The following is a 12,131-nucleotide window of genomic DNA, read 5'->3' on the forward strand; positions in this document are numbered from 1 at the left end:
CTGACAAAGCTCAGGTTTGAACTTGTCATGCTCTAGGATGGTAAGATGTTTCCAGTCACAGGCCGGTAATTATGGAGCTTGCTTCTACATGAGATCAGACAGAGCAGACCTTCTTGCCATGACTTAGTTTATATTTGTGAAATTATATCACTGAAAATCTCTGAAATATCTGTAGGAATTTTGCATCCACATACTAAAAACATTCTAAACAGCCTAAGAAGGAATCTAACAATCTCTCGGAATTAACTATGTTCCAGCAGATATAACAGGAAGAACTGTGCCTCCTTAACTGCACCGTGGTTGAAGACAAAGGCAGTCTTGAATAACTCATCTACCTCTGCTATAGCTCACACACTGCCTTGGAGGCCTTGACAAGAATCACAAACCAGAGGCTTTCAGGAGCAGAGACAGAGGCTGTGGGACAAAAATCCAGAAAGCTTTCAACTGAGAAAAAATAGGTCTGGGGCAAAATTTCAGCACATATGGAGTGACACACTCAACTGCTTACGCTTAAGATAGTCTAATGAAATGGGTTGAATTACAAAGAGTGTAATTCAATTTCTGACAGCCTCTGAAATAGACAAGTCCCTGACAGTTCCCCAAACAAAGATTTTTTTTTTTTTAAAGTTGTTGATACAGACAACTGTAATGAGCCAACCTAGAGTGGAAGAAAAAGAAAGCTTCTGTCTCCAGAGGAAGAAGTGAAACATAATGTTATTATTGAGAGCACAACAATAGGTGCCAAAGACAAGACAGTGGTCACAAGAGAACAAGTTATCAACTGTCAATACCCACCTCATTAGTAACTGACAGAATTGACAGTGCAGAATCACAGTACTTCAGTGCATTGTTTTTCTGGCCAAGATCTTTATAGCACTGAGAAGAAAAAACATTTTGTTTGTAACCAGATCACTGTAAGAACATAAGAGTCTACAAATCATTATTTTGAAATGAACTTGCTTACCTTTGCCAAATACACATAATTGCATTTTGAATATCCTGGGTGCATTTCTTCTGCCTAAATAATAAAAAAGAGAATAGATATAAAACTTGTGTGATTAAATTTTTGTGGTCTGCATAACATTTTCAGTAATTCCTCAAGCATCAAACTGAATCATCCCTATTATGTGCAGCACCACAATCTGTTTAACACTTAAAAAAAAAAAAAAAAAGGAAAGAAGAAACCCCAAAACAAGGCACATGAGGCACTCACGTTAAGCACATAAAGATGTTCAGTACTGCTTGCTATCCTCTGTCCCTGTGTGCTTTGTATGTAAAGATATCCATGATGCTACAGAATATCTATGAGATTAATTCATTTACATAGTGAGTTGAAAGACACTCCTCTTTAGATTATTAATTTCCTGATCAAATAAATAAACAAACATTCACATTTTATGTAATGGGCAATGAACTGTATTAATCGACTTTATTTTTCTTTCCAAGAACCATATCTTCTAGCTCTGGGTTCACTTTTCATATTACCATCTTCTGACAACTTCAGGTCATGAAAAAAATTAATGATTGACTTCTTTTTAAAACACATCAAGCCCGCAGAAGCCTGAAAGATGAGTAAAAACCTTACCAGCTTATTGTGGCCTTCCAGTATCTTAGGGGGGCCTACAAGAAAGCGGCGGAGGGACTTTTTAGGATCTCAAGTAACAACAGGACTAGGGGGAATGGAGCAAAGCTGGAAGTGGGCAGATTCAGGCTGGATGTGAGGAAGAAGTTCTTCACCATGAGAGCGGTGAGACCCTGGAATGGGTTGCCCAGGGAGGCGGTTGAGGCCCCATCCCTGGGGGTCTTTAAGGCCAGGCTGGATGAGGCTCTAGACAGCCTGATCTAGTGGGAGGTGTCCCTGCTTATGGCAGAGGGGTTGGAACTGGGTGATCCTTGTGGTTCCTTCCAACCCTGACAGATTCTGATCTGTTTTGGCAGAGGACTTTGGAGCCCTGGTGGCTCGGTGGTTGGACTTGATAATCTTGGAGGTCCCTTCCAACCTAAAGGATTCTATGATTCTATGATTCTATAAGCACCTTTAATCAACAAACAGCTTTTAGGAGACAAGAATTACATAAGATAAATTTACAGTAGCTGTAAGTCTTGAGTCAAACCAATGCTACTTTCACCACAATTGTGTATTATCAAACAATTGAAAACAAAACCCAAAAAATTGTCCTGTAGACAGTAAGTTAATCTTTGTTGCAGAAGATAACTTAAAACCAGTTACACTGCAGCCCACCACAAAATGGTGAACATTTCAAATGAGTTCTACCACCTTTTCAGTTTCACATTAAAGATAAAATCTGTTAAACTGGGAAGATGTTAATGTATTGTGTTGTCCAAAATTCAGGTGAACATTCTATCTTCAAATAGATTAAGAACACAGAAAACAAGCACTTTAGACAGTGAAGAAAATATGCTTGTCTAATTCCTTTGAGAAACCATCTGAAAATAATCGTAATGACGGAAGTTTACGCTTTGAACTCAGTCAAGTGAAAACCTGTATTTTTCAGCTCCAGAAGTAGAAATTATTCATACAAAGGACCCTGAAAGTCAGTTTTATTTTATTCATATGGTGTTTTCTCCCTGTGTGTTCGAGAATGCCAAGGAACATAGACCTGTATGAGAGTTTTCTTTTCTACTTTACTAGAAATGTAATTTCATCTCCACAAACAAGAAAGACTTCTACTGAAATTCAATGAAGAGAGCTTCAGATCAGAAAAAGAGAAGTGAAACAACATCCGAGTTTTCCTTGCCTATGTTAATCCTTTTGCAGAAATGAGCAAATCATTGGTTATCACTATGGTCAAATTGTTTCCAGGGCATATATAACTGATCTATAGCCATCTCATATTAGAACTATTAACTATTAACTCTGGCAAGCCATTGAAGAATTCCCTAAAACTAAGGAGAAAGAAGAAAGGTGCTAGTCACTCATCTCCATACTAATTTTAAAACTGGTAATTTGGGTGGTATTTTGGTGGTATTTAGGAGAGCCCAGAATTTATAGCTACTGAACATAATCTATTGAGCAGACATTTTGACAACAGTCACGCAAGAAAACCCTTGGCTAGGACTTACCTTCAGGAAATTCTCCAATGCTTCTTCTACTGTTGAAGTTGGTGGAGTCCCGAAGAGAGCAGTAGCTACTTTCTTTTCAATCCAAGACAACTGAGCTACCTATAACAATAATTTAAAAAGAAAAAAAAAAATGTCTTGCAGGTTGCTTCTCTGCTTTGGAGTAAATTCTGTGCTGTGACACTGAACTACTTAAATGACCTATATTGCAAAAGAACCTGTAAAGGAATGTTTTATACATTTTGCTAGCTCAAGGCACAGCCTTCTGGATTTTAGATTCCGTTAACACGAAAACGTTCACATTGAGAAATAAGTGACAGCTCATCAACATCATTGATATGAGATTATTCCAAATCTTAAAGTACAGTTCAGGTATTGTAAGACCTTGCTGTTTTTTAAAACCTAAGGCTAGAAATAGTGCTTTAAACCTGTTGAATTTTTCATGAGACAGACAGCTTAGCATGATAGTCCGTAGACTTGACTACTTTTCAACACGACAACATGCTGTTTCTACAGTCAAAATGCAAGTGCCTTTGGTGCTTGTAAAACAAGTTCATTTATTACACAGAAGCTGGTGACAACCACTGTTAAGAAATCGTCTTAATTCTTAACCCTTCAGATCCGACAAATGACACTTGCCAAAAACCTCTTCTCATTTCAGGAAGATGGGCTGCTATAAAAGGACTTTAGGGAACTGTCATATTGCCACAATGCACATGACTTCTTGCTTTACCTATACCAACACCTGTCAAAAACTGCTCTGGTTACTGCTATAAGGTATCATCACCTCCACCACCCAACCTGGTGAAACACCTCACATCTCTATCTAATAAAGGATGGAGCCTGTTTAAATGCAGAAGTGAAGCCATCCTCCTTTGGACATTACTACTACATCTGAGATGGAAAGTCAGAACCTAATTCCTTTACATCAATATTTGAACCACAGAACTGACAACTCCTGTCATGGAGTACACCTGAGTTTAAAGATGGTAAAAAACAAGGTTCTGTGTTTTCCTAGTAATTTCTGGCCTTATCTATGCAGAGGCAACACAGGGAAGGGATACACACAAGCAAAGAAAGAGATCCTCTCGTCAGAAACCTGGAAGTGAAATATGAGTCACATAAGGACATCTCTTTTTGAGAGAGAACTGGAATTCAAATAACAAGAGTTGAGCCTTGAAGTGAAGTCTGTCCTACTGATGTAACAACTAAAATAGTTTTTGATAGCTTTAGATTATTGCTGCCTCCTTTCCTGGCTTCCCAATCTCTTCAGGGTTGCTGCTGCTCCTCCCACCTTCTCCAGCTAAATCCAGCAATTATCCAGTAGATGTCAGTTAATTGTGGTAAAATACAAGAACATCCACACAACTATCCACAGCCATCAACTTTCTCTTTTGAACAGACATCAAGCTCTAGGTATTTCTTGTTGCTAACTGCCCTAAAACCACCATTGTAAAAGTACAAATACAGGCCAATACCCAACAGGAAAATATGTAGGACCACATTGTCCCATCTGGCCCAAATGACTCTAACTGCTTAAGAGCTGCATTGCTTGGAGACAGAAGGTACCCTGGTCAAGTCTTGCTGGTTATTTGACAGGGTCCAATGCTTCACTTGTCAAATGCCATCAGTCTTTCACAGAAAACCACTAAAGATTACATTCCAGACAGAAACAGTATTAAGAAAATAAAGCTTTTTTTTTTCCCATTCTCTCTCTCTCTCTCTAATATATCCCAGTCTTGAAGCCTCTTCTAAGGTAATAAAGTGTTTTATTTTCTTTTCTTTTTACAAAAGCTCTCCAGCAATCCCAAAGTTCTTAATTCATTAAAGCAACAAGATATTTCCCTCTGTGCATCGCAGTGCTTTCACACTGTGTTACAAACTGCAGGATGCCAGTTAAAACTTCAGACTGTACGTATGTATATAACTCCTCCACACGCTTCATTTCCCTAGTTACTCTGTAGCTTCTGAGACATATTCTGCAAGAGATATCAAAAGGACTTTTGCACAAGTTTTTTTTTTTTTTGTTGTTGTTGTTGTTCATGCCAACCTGCTGCTGCAGCGTTCTCTACTCTTTTGGAAGAGGAAGGCGGTTTCTATATTTTTAGGTCCATCACATCAAGACACAGACAGATTACTAGAGGTAAGAAGAGAGGGGAAAAAAAAAAAAGGGAATGTACATACTTAACACCATTCCCTGCAAGACCACATAACACCCTGGAGACACACATATGCTACACAGATACTATTACCATACACGTTTCTGCTGTTATGTAATAGAGAGGAAACAAAATTGCAGTTTTTCCATGTGGAGCTATAATTCCCTATTGAAAACATAAGTTCTTCCTGGCAGTTGTTTAATTTTCTTAGAAGATCTAACCAGAACTGATTTGCTGAGGTTTTAGCCCTTATTTTATCTGGCATGGGTGCTGCTTTGCATTATTCAAACTTTAAAAAGTCCAAACATGTATGCACTTGGTCATTTTTAGGTTACAAATCCCACCAACTTAGAACAATGTTTAAAAGTTAAATGCATGTATGCACAATAGTGAGTTTTCTTTAATGTGCACTGGCTGTAGTACTATACTTTGTGACTCTTACACATTATAGTCTGAGAATGCCCTAATGTTTTGGGCAGTCACAGCTATATGCCACTGTCTTCATGAATTCATTGTAGCTAACTCTAGCTAACCATAAATGAAGTGCCTAGTTTAAGCAAGTTGTCCAGGTTCCATACAGAGGGGCATTTCCATCAGGCAACTCCTCTTTACCTGCATTAGTCTGGGATGAACACTCCTCTCTTTCTCTTCTTTCTTTCCTTCAACTACAAAAGGAGCATAGGCAATTATACCTTCTGGGTGGCTCCACACAAGCCAGGTAGATCCCTTCGCAGCACCTTAACCACAGCACACCTGAGTCAGTCTGCACTCCCCTGTGGCTCAGGTGGGACAAATGGAAAAGACCCATTTTATGTAATAAACAAAATTGCGACCTAAAGCAATAAGATGAACATGAAATTAAATCCTTCCCCTGAACACACACAGGCATAGTCTTTAATTTGAAATAACTTTATTAAAGAAAATCTTATGCCATGTTCACTGAAATGGAAACATCACTCTTAGTATAAACCAACTAATTTCATTAAGCATTCTCTGCATGAGCAAGCACAGGCAATAGAAGCTGTGGTGTGGCATGCTCTAGTGTAGCATAAATTCAACCTCCACAGTCAAGATTATTTGGAATAACGCAAAGCCTATCTGGAGGTCCACACAAAATCAAATACAAAGAGGCTGCAACAGTCATCAACCTCAGCAGAATCATGCGTGTTCCAAGAATGGTATAGGGTAGCATAAAAAAATAAGAAAAACAGCTCCTGCAGCAAATAATAGCTACAACAAAAACAAAATTAAAGAATGAAGATTGCCCTTGTCCTACAGATGATTTCCAAATATTAAGTGAGTTTTGGTTTTTTAGGTCTCCCAAGCCCTGACATTAGTCCCCCCAGTAGCCTGACAATTCACAAACACTTCAAGGAACACTGTTTTCACAGAATACCAGGACTGACATATTTGGTCACTCATGGAACATCACTTCCTAGCTGCTATACATGAGAAGAGGCAGTCCCACTCACTCTAGAGCAAAAAACAAGGACCTGAGAGACCATCAGCCAACTCCTGAACTTCCCCAGGACTGAAGTGGAGTGGTCACCATGACAGCCTGGCCTCTGCCAAGGAGGAAAGGCCACTCTTCAGTATCCCAAAGGTCGTCTCAGACAATCTCTCCTACAGATCTGTTAAACAAGCTCTCATCCACTTATTCTACCCAAATTTCTACTATTATCACCGATAGAAGAAAGCCACCCACAGAGTTAAACTACAGCTAACTATGAAGTTCATACCCAGCCTGCTCTTATCAGGCCTCTTATTCCTCTGAAAACCAAGACAGAAAATGTGGTTCTCCCCTAAACACTGGGGAAAAGGATTTCCTAACATCCCTTTTTCCTCCTTAGCCTAGAATCAGCAAAAAATCACACATGAACTAAAACACTGGCTAGAGTTTGTTGGGTTTTTTTTTGTCTTCTGTTTGGTTTTGATGAGATGCAAACCCTGCCACTGACAGCTCTTTTCAAATTCCAGGATGTTGGTACCAAGGAAACTAACCACTCGGACTGAAAATTCAGCCAGGATTGACTTGCAGCCCTAAAGAATTTCCTTCTCTGATGTTTCCTTGCTAATAGCTCACTGAAGAGAGAATGCACAATTGTCTTCCCTAAAGGAAAATCATCCCAATGACGCAGCTTCAGTAAAATATTGATGGCACCTACTTAAATGTCCTCAGAGAGGTTCTTTTTCTTTTTTTATTACAATATATTAATGTAAAATTGTATTAAACAATTTTGCAATGTTTTGACTTCTGGAAGAGATTAAGAAACTTGACAGCAGTTTTAAAATACTGGCTTCCAATACAAATATTGTTTTGCTTGCCAGCTGAGGAACCAGGACAGTCTGCACAGGCATTTAGGCATTTATCCAGTTTGAATTGTCTGGGCTTTTCACTTTCCACTAAGGGGAGCAGGCTTACAGAGTACACATACAAAAGCAACTGGGTCATTTTTTTTTCCCCTGATATAACCCAAATGGATACTGGGATACACCAGAAATGAATCCAACACATGCCATTATAACCTGCAGAAAGAAAATCCTAAGAGATCTAATTTTTAACATCCTACTAGCACTTACCAGAGGCTCAGATCCAGTTTCACAAGTATATGCTAACTTTTCTGTGTCAGTCCTGTAATGGCGAGTAGTCGTAAATCTTAACTAGATATGAACTCCATTTTAAAAGCTATTTTAAACCTTAAAACACTAAAAAAAAACCCCACAAACACACAATTATAAAGGATTATCAGATACCTGCACCCAAAGCTCTAAGGAAAGAAAACTAATGCCTATGGACCATGCACCACAGATCAATTCACTTCCAATAAATATTTCGTGCTGATCTGAAGAGCAAAGGAGTTTTCACATTGCCTTAATAAAAACAGAGCTGAAACTTGAAAGGCTCTAAACACTGTACTTTAAAACATATGAATTAACCCAAGTGTATATTTAAAACATTAAACTTTCCCTAAAATATACATACTTAAAAAAGCTTGGTTTTGTTACAGAAGTCTGAGAAGAAAAACTTTTGTCCGCCATCAAAGAAATTTTAAATTAATATTATTTTGCTGCAGTTGTTTTTCTTCAGAATAGTAACATCTCTTTCACATACCAAACACTGGTTTGCTTTACTTACTAGACATTTTAACCTATCTTCATTACAATTATATCAAAATCACATTTTCCTAACATTATCACTAAAGCTACTCTGGAAAAAATTATTGCTACATAGAAGTTCATATCAGCTCTAAAAAAGGAGTATTAAAATAACACTTGGCAGGTTCTGCAGTTATCCATTACTAGTTTAATTATGCTCGCTCAATGCAGAAATAAATAGGTTGGGGGGTTTTTTTCCCCCTTGTCACCTCTGCAAAACAAACAAAAAAACATTGGAGCTATACATGGCTCCTTGAGACACACAGGCAGGTCTCATAGGCAAAACTTTGCCCATCATAACATCTATGAAATGATTGTTGAAAATCCTGCCTAACTGCCTGTGATACCAGAAGTCACTTTCTAACAAAGCTGAGATGACAGACACATCAGAACAGAATCTTCCTCTTTTATATCTCTCTACTGGCCTTGAAATGGTAAAAGAAATAAGAAACAGCAAAAACATACTTTTATAAAAGGTTGTACACAACTGTCACTGGCTCTGTATCAGATACAAACCCCGAGAGCCGTGAGGCAGTGAAAATCCAACTCATCCCTCCCACAGGAAGGTGCTATGACACTCTGCACCAGCTCCGAATCTGGCTCAGGGAGAACACTGCCGAGCAAGAAACCCGGCACTGCCCTACTACTGCCCCTTGCAAAGGGCTGTGTTACACTGAGGAAGGTGAGAAATGGCAGTCAGAGCCAAATTCTGGCAAAGCTCCACAAACCAAATAACTTTTACTTGTACAGTCTATAATCTCTGGATATAGATTTCAGCCTTCAATAAATCTTCATCTGCCTACGCTATACTTTTAACCTAAGTCTGTTCCAATGATTGTCATGTGTGAAAATGAACTGCAGCCCCGAGTTACAACACTGGAAGCATTCCCTTTTACAGTCTTTTATGCTGTACCTATTTTTTTTTAAGTTTGTCAGCCCCAAAAAGTGCTAGAAGTCAGTAATAAGATCCCCTAACATTAAATGAGGAGTGAATGAGAAATGTCTGACTGTACTAGGAAGACTTAAGTCCATGAGGTCTTCCAAAAGTGTTACCAAAGCTTGGAAAGTATCAAATACTACTTATCTTCTTTAAGTACACTCCTTCAGTAAAATAATATGCAACTAAAACTAGGCAGTAATACCCCAGGAAACAACATTCATGTAAGAACAAATACAGTGGTCAATTTCAAAGTCAGCTAGGCTACATGTAAAAACCTAACCTTCTTTCCTCAGTCATCCCTTTTTCTTCTGTAATTTCCTCACACTGGACAACACAGCCTTCCCAGCTTCAACCTCAGCCAAACAGAAAAAAACCAAAACAAAACAAAAAAACAAAGTCTAAGAGGAATATTATCACTCCATCTGCAGGTACCAGTATAGAGAAGTAGTGATAAACAAATTTTTCAAGCACCCTATCATAATCCGTACTCTGAAGAAGTATTTGGAACCCATGTCACAACTAACAGTCTATTTTTGGGATAATTGCCACAGCATGAAACACTACTGTCTGCACAGTAGGCCCAAGGAATCTGCCACATCTTCCACAAGCTCCTACTATCTACATCACATGTACAGCCAAAACAATGTTAATGGTTCAGCACAGAAACCTGCTCATACAGTCTGTTAAAACTAGGGAGAATATCACCAACTTTACTAGGCTAGGATTAAGATTTAGCTTCTATAGTACAGCCTCAAAACTCAAGTTCCCAAATGACAGCCTCATCCAACTACTGAAAGCGTGCAAATGACAAAGTTTTCAGGAGCTGACAGCCCCAGAAGTTAAAACAAAATGTGATACAGTCCTATACTTATATTTATTTTTACTATGAGAATTTGCTCTAAGTGTTTCAACTTACTACTTTGTCACGGCAGTTACAGAAGGCAAAAATAATTATTAAAAAAAAAAAGTAGAAAAAGATCCATATTTCATTGGCTACATCTGTTTAAGTGGATTTTTTAACTTAAAATGGAAGTCAGATGATACCCTGAAGCAAATGTTCATCTGTGGCTTTAATATTTAGTAAGGAAGCCCTGCATAGATGCTGCAAGTGTGGAACATGAGTCCGTAACAATACAGTGCAACAAACCACATGTATTACTCAGCCTGTGAGTGGTGATTTACACTAAAATGAAACAAGAGTAAAAAAAGCAGTGCAATAAGATGACAGTGAAGTATACTGAGATTACATGTAGTTTCCAAAAGAGATAGTTGAAGTGAGAAACAAGCCATGAAAAACATCTTGGGAGCATTTGACAGAAATGGAAGTTGCAGTCAGCTGTTGGACACAGCACAGTATACAAGTGCTTAAGAGGTGACTGGTGAGAAAGATGCTCTTCCAAGGCAGGACAGCAAGCAAGCTATAGGACCATCATCAGCAACTCACTTTTGGACAGCTGATGCCGATACTCAAGAATACAATGTGGTGAAAAGTGAAACGAAGAGCTCTTTGAAAAAGTTAGTGTCATTCCTTATTTAAATAATCTGGGGGAAAAAATGTACTTGCTGAAAGCTCTTTGAAAGTTAAACATACAACCTGAAAAAAACACTGAAAGTTTACTTTTCATTAAGTCTTGTTGCAGACAAAGTCAAAGGCTGCAATGTACCACAGTAACTCCTCCCTTACAGTTTGCAGGCACTTTGCAGTGACCGGCACTGGCCGTGGCGGGAGGGAAATGGCAGGGCTGGAATTCAGTGCACAGTAGCAGTTACTATTCTGAGAAGTCTCCCAGTGATCCTTTATAGCACAGACTATGCAAGAACATTTTCTTCTGAGGAAAGATTTCTCACAGCACTCAAGATGAAGCAATAAAGATAGCCACCTGAGCCATCAAAGGTGTGGGCTTCAGAATAAAGCAACTTCCATATTACAGGCAAAAGCACTATTTTTCTAAATGATAAAATTTCTTTAAAAATAAACAACTAAGCTTGTAAAACAATTATTTTTTCATATATGAGTATTTATCACTACATCATTAAGACAATTACTTAAAAGAACCTATTGTGTTGGCATAGCACAAATCGCATCTCTTGCAAAACTTTTTGGTGAACTATGGATTTTTATGCCTACATCTTTGTTGTGACGTTCCCCTGGAATTTACCAAGGCAGTATGGTAGCCTTGCTGCCACAGACAATTCCACAGAAACTAAATGCCTTTATCTTCATCTATGGATAGGGAATATATGTTACCAGCCCAAAGCAAGCCAGGAAGTTTGTTGCAAAATAAAGAACTGAAATCAAGGCTTACAATACTAGAGGTCACACTTTCTTCCTTCCAAATATCAATTACTTTTCATTTATACATTCAGATAAGAAACCTGGACACAACAAAGGACATGCAAGCACAGCTTACTCAATGTACAGGACAGGAATGATCAGCAGTTAACATTGCATATGTGCAAGTTAATTCAGGAAATGTGTATGTACTGCTTCGTTTAGCTCAAAACATCTACTTCAATGAACACTCACTTTGTCTTAAGTCCCACTTGCATTTCAAATGCATTATCATTTTTCAGTATATTTAATTTATATGTTAGATAAAAGAAAAAAGCAACTTACCGAATAGCACCATCTTCCATTTAGGTAATATAAAAAAGGATCTTGAGGCTTAAGTTCAATTGCTTTGTCTAGGTGCTCCTATTAGAAAGAAAATCAGTATCACTTTAGCTGTTTGTTTGTCGTGCATTTACATTTTAAGAAGTTTGCTGCAAATCATAAATTCAGAAATCCTCTTCCG

The 12,131-nt window shown here is 38.2% G+C and overlaps 1 protein-coding gene across 1 annotated transcript in view; it reads right to left on the bottom strand.

Annotated features, from left to right (window-relative positions):
- Window positions 1-777: 777 nt before the first annotated feature.
- The window catches only part of RMDN2 (regulator of microtubule dynamics 2), a 37,325-nt gene continuing 25,971 nt past the window's right edge, over window positions 778-12,131 (bottom strand). Inside the window, exons 6-9 of the mRNA XM_008942590.1 lie at window positions 11,954-12,031; window positions 3,085-3,183; window positions 965-1,018; window positions 778-876 (exon numbers count right to left, since the gene is read on the bottom strand). Of these exons, the coding sequence (XP_008940838.1) occupies window positions 778-876; window positions 965-1,018; window positions 3,085-3,183; window positions 11,954-12,031 (330 nt within the window). The remainder of the gene's footprint in view (window positions 877-964; window positions 1,019-3,084; window positions 3,184-11,953; window positions 12,032-12,131) is intronic.

The sequence above is a fragment of the Merops nubicus genome, unplaced genomic scaffold (genome assembly GCF_000691845.1).
Source record: "Merops nubicus isolate BGI_N331 unplaced genomic scaffold, ASM69184v1 scaffold11566, whole genome shotgun sequence".
NCBI classification, from domain to species: domain Eukaryota; kingdom Metazoa; phylum Chordata; class Aves; order Coraciiformes; family Meropidae; genus Merops; species Merops nubicus.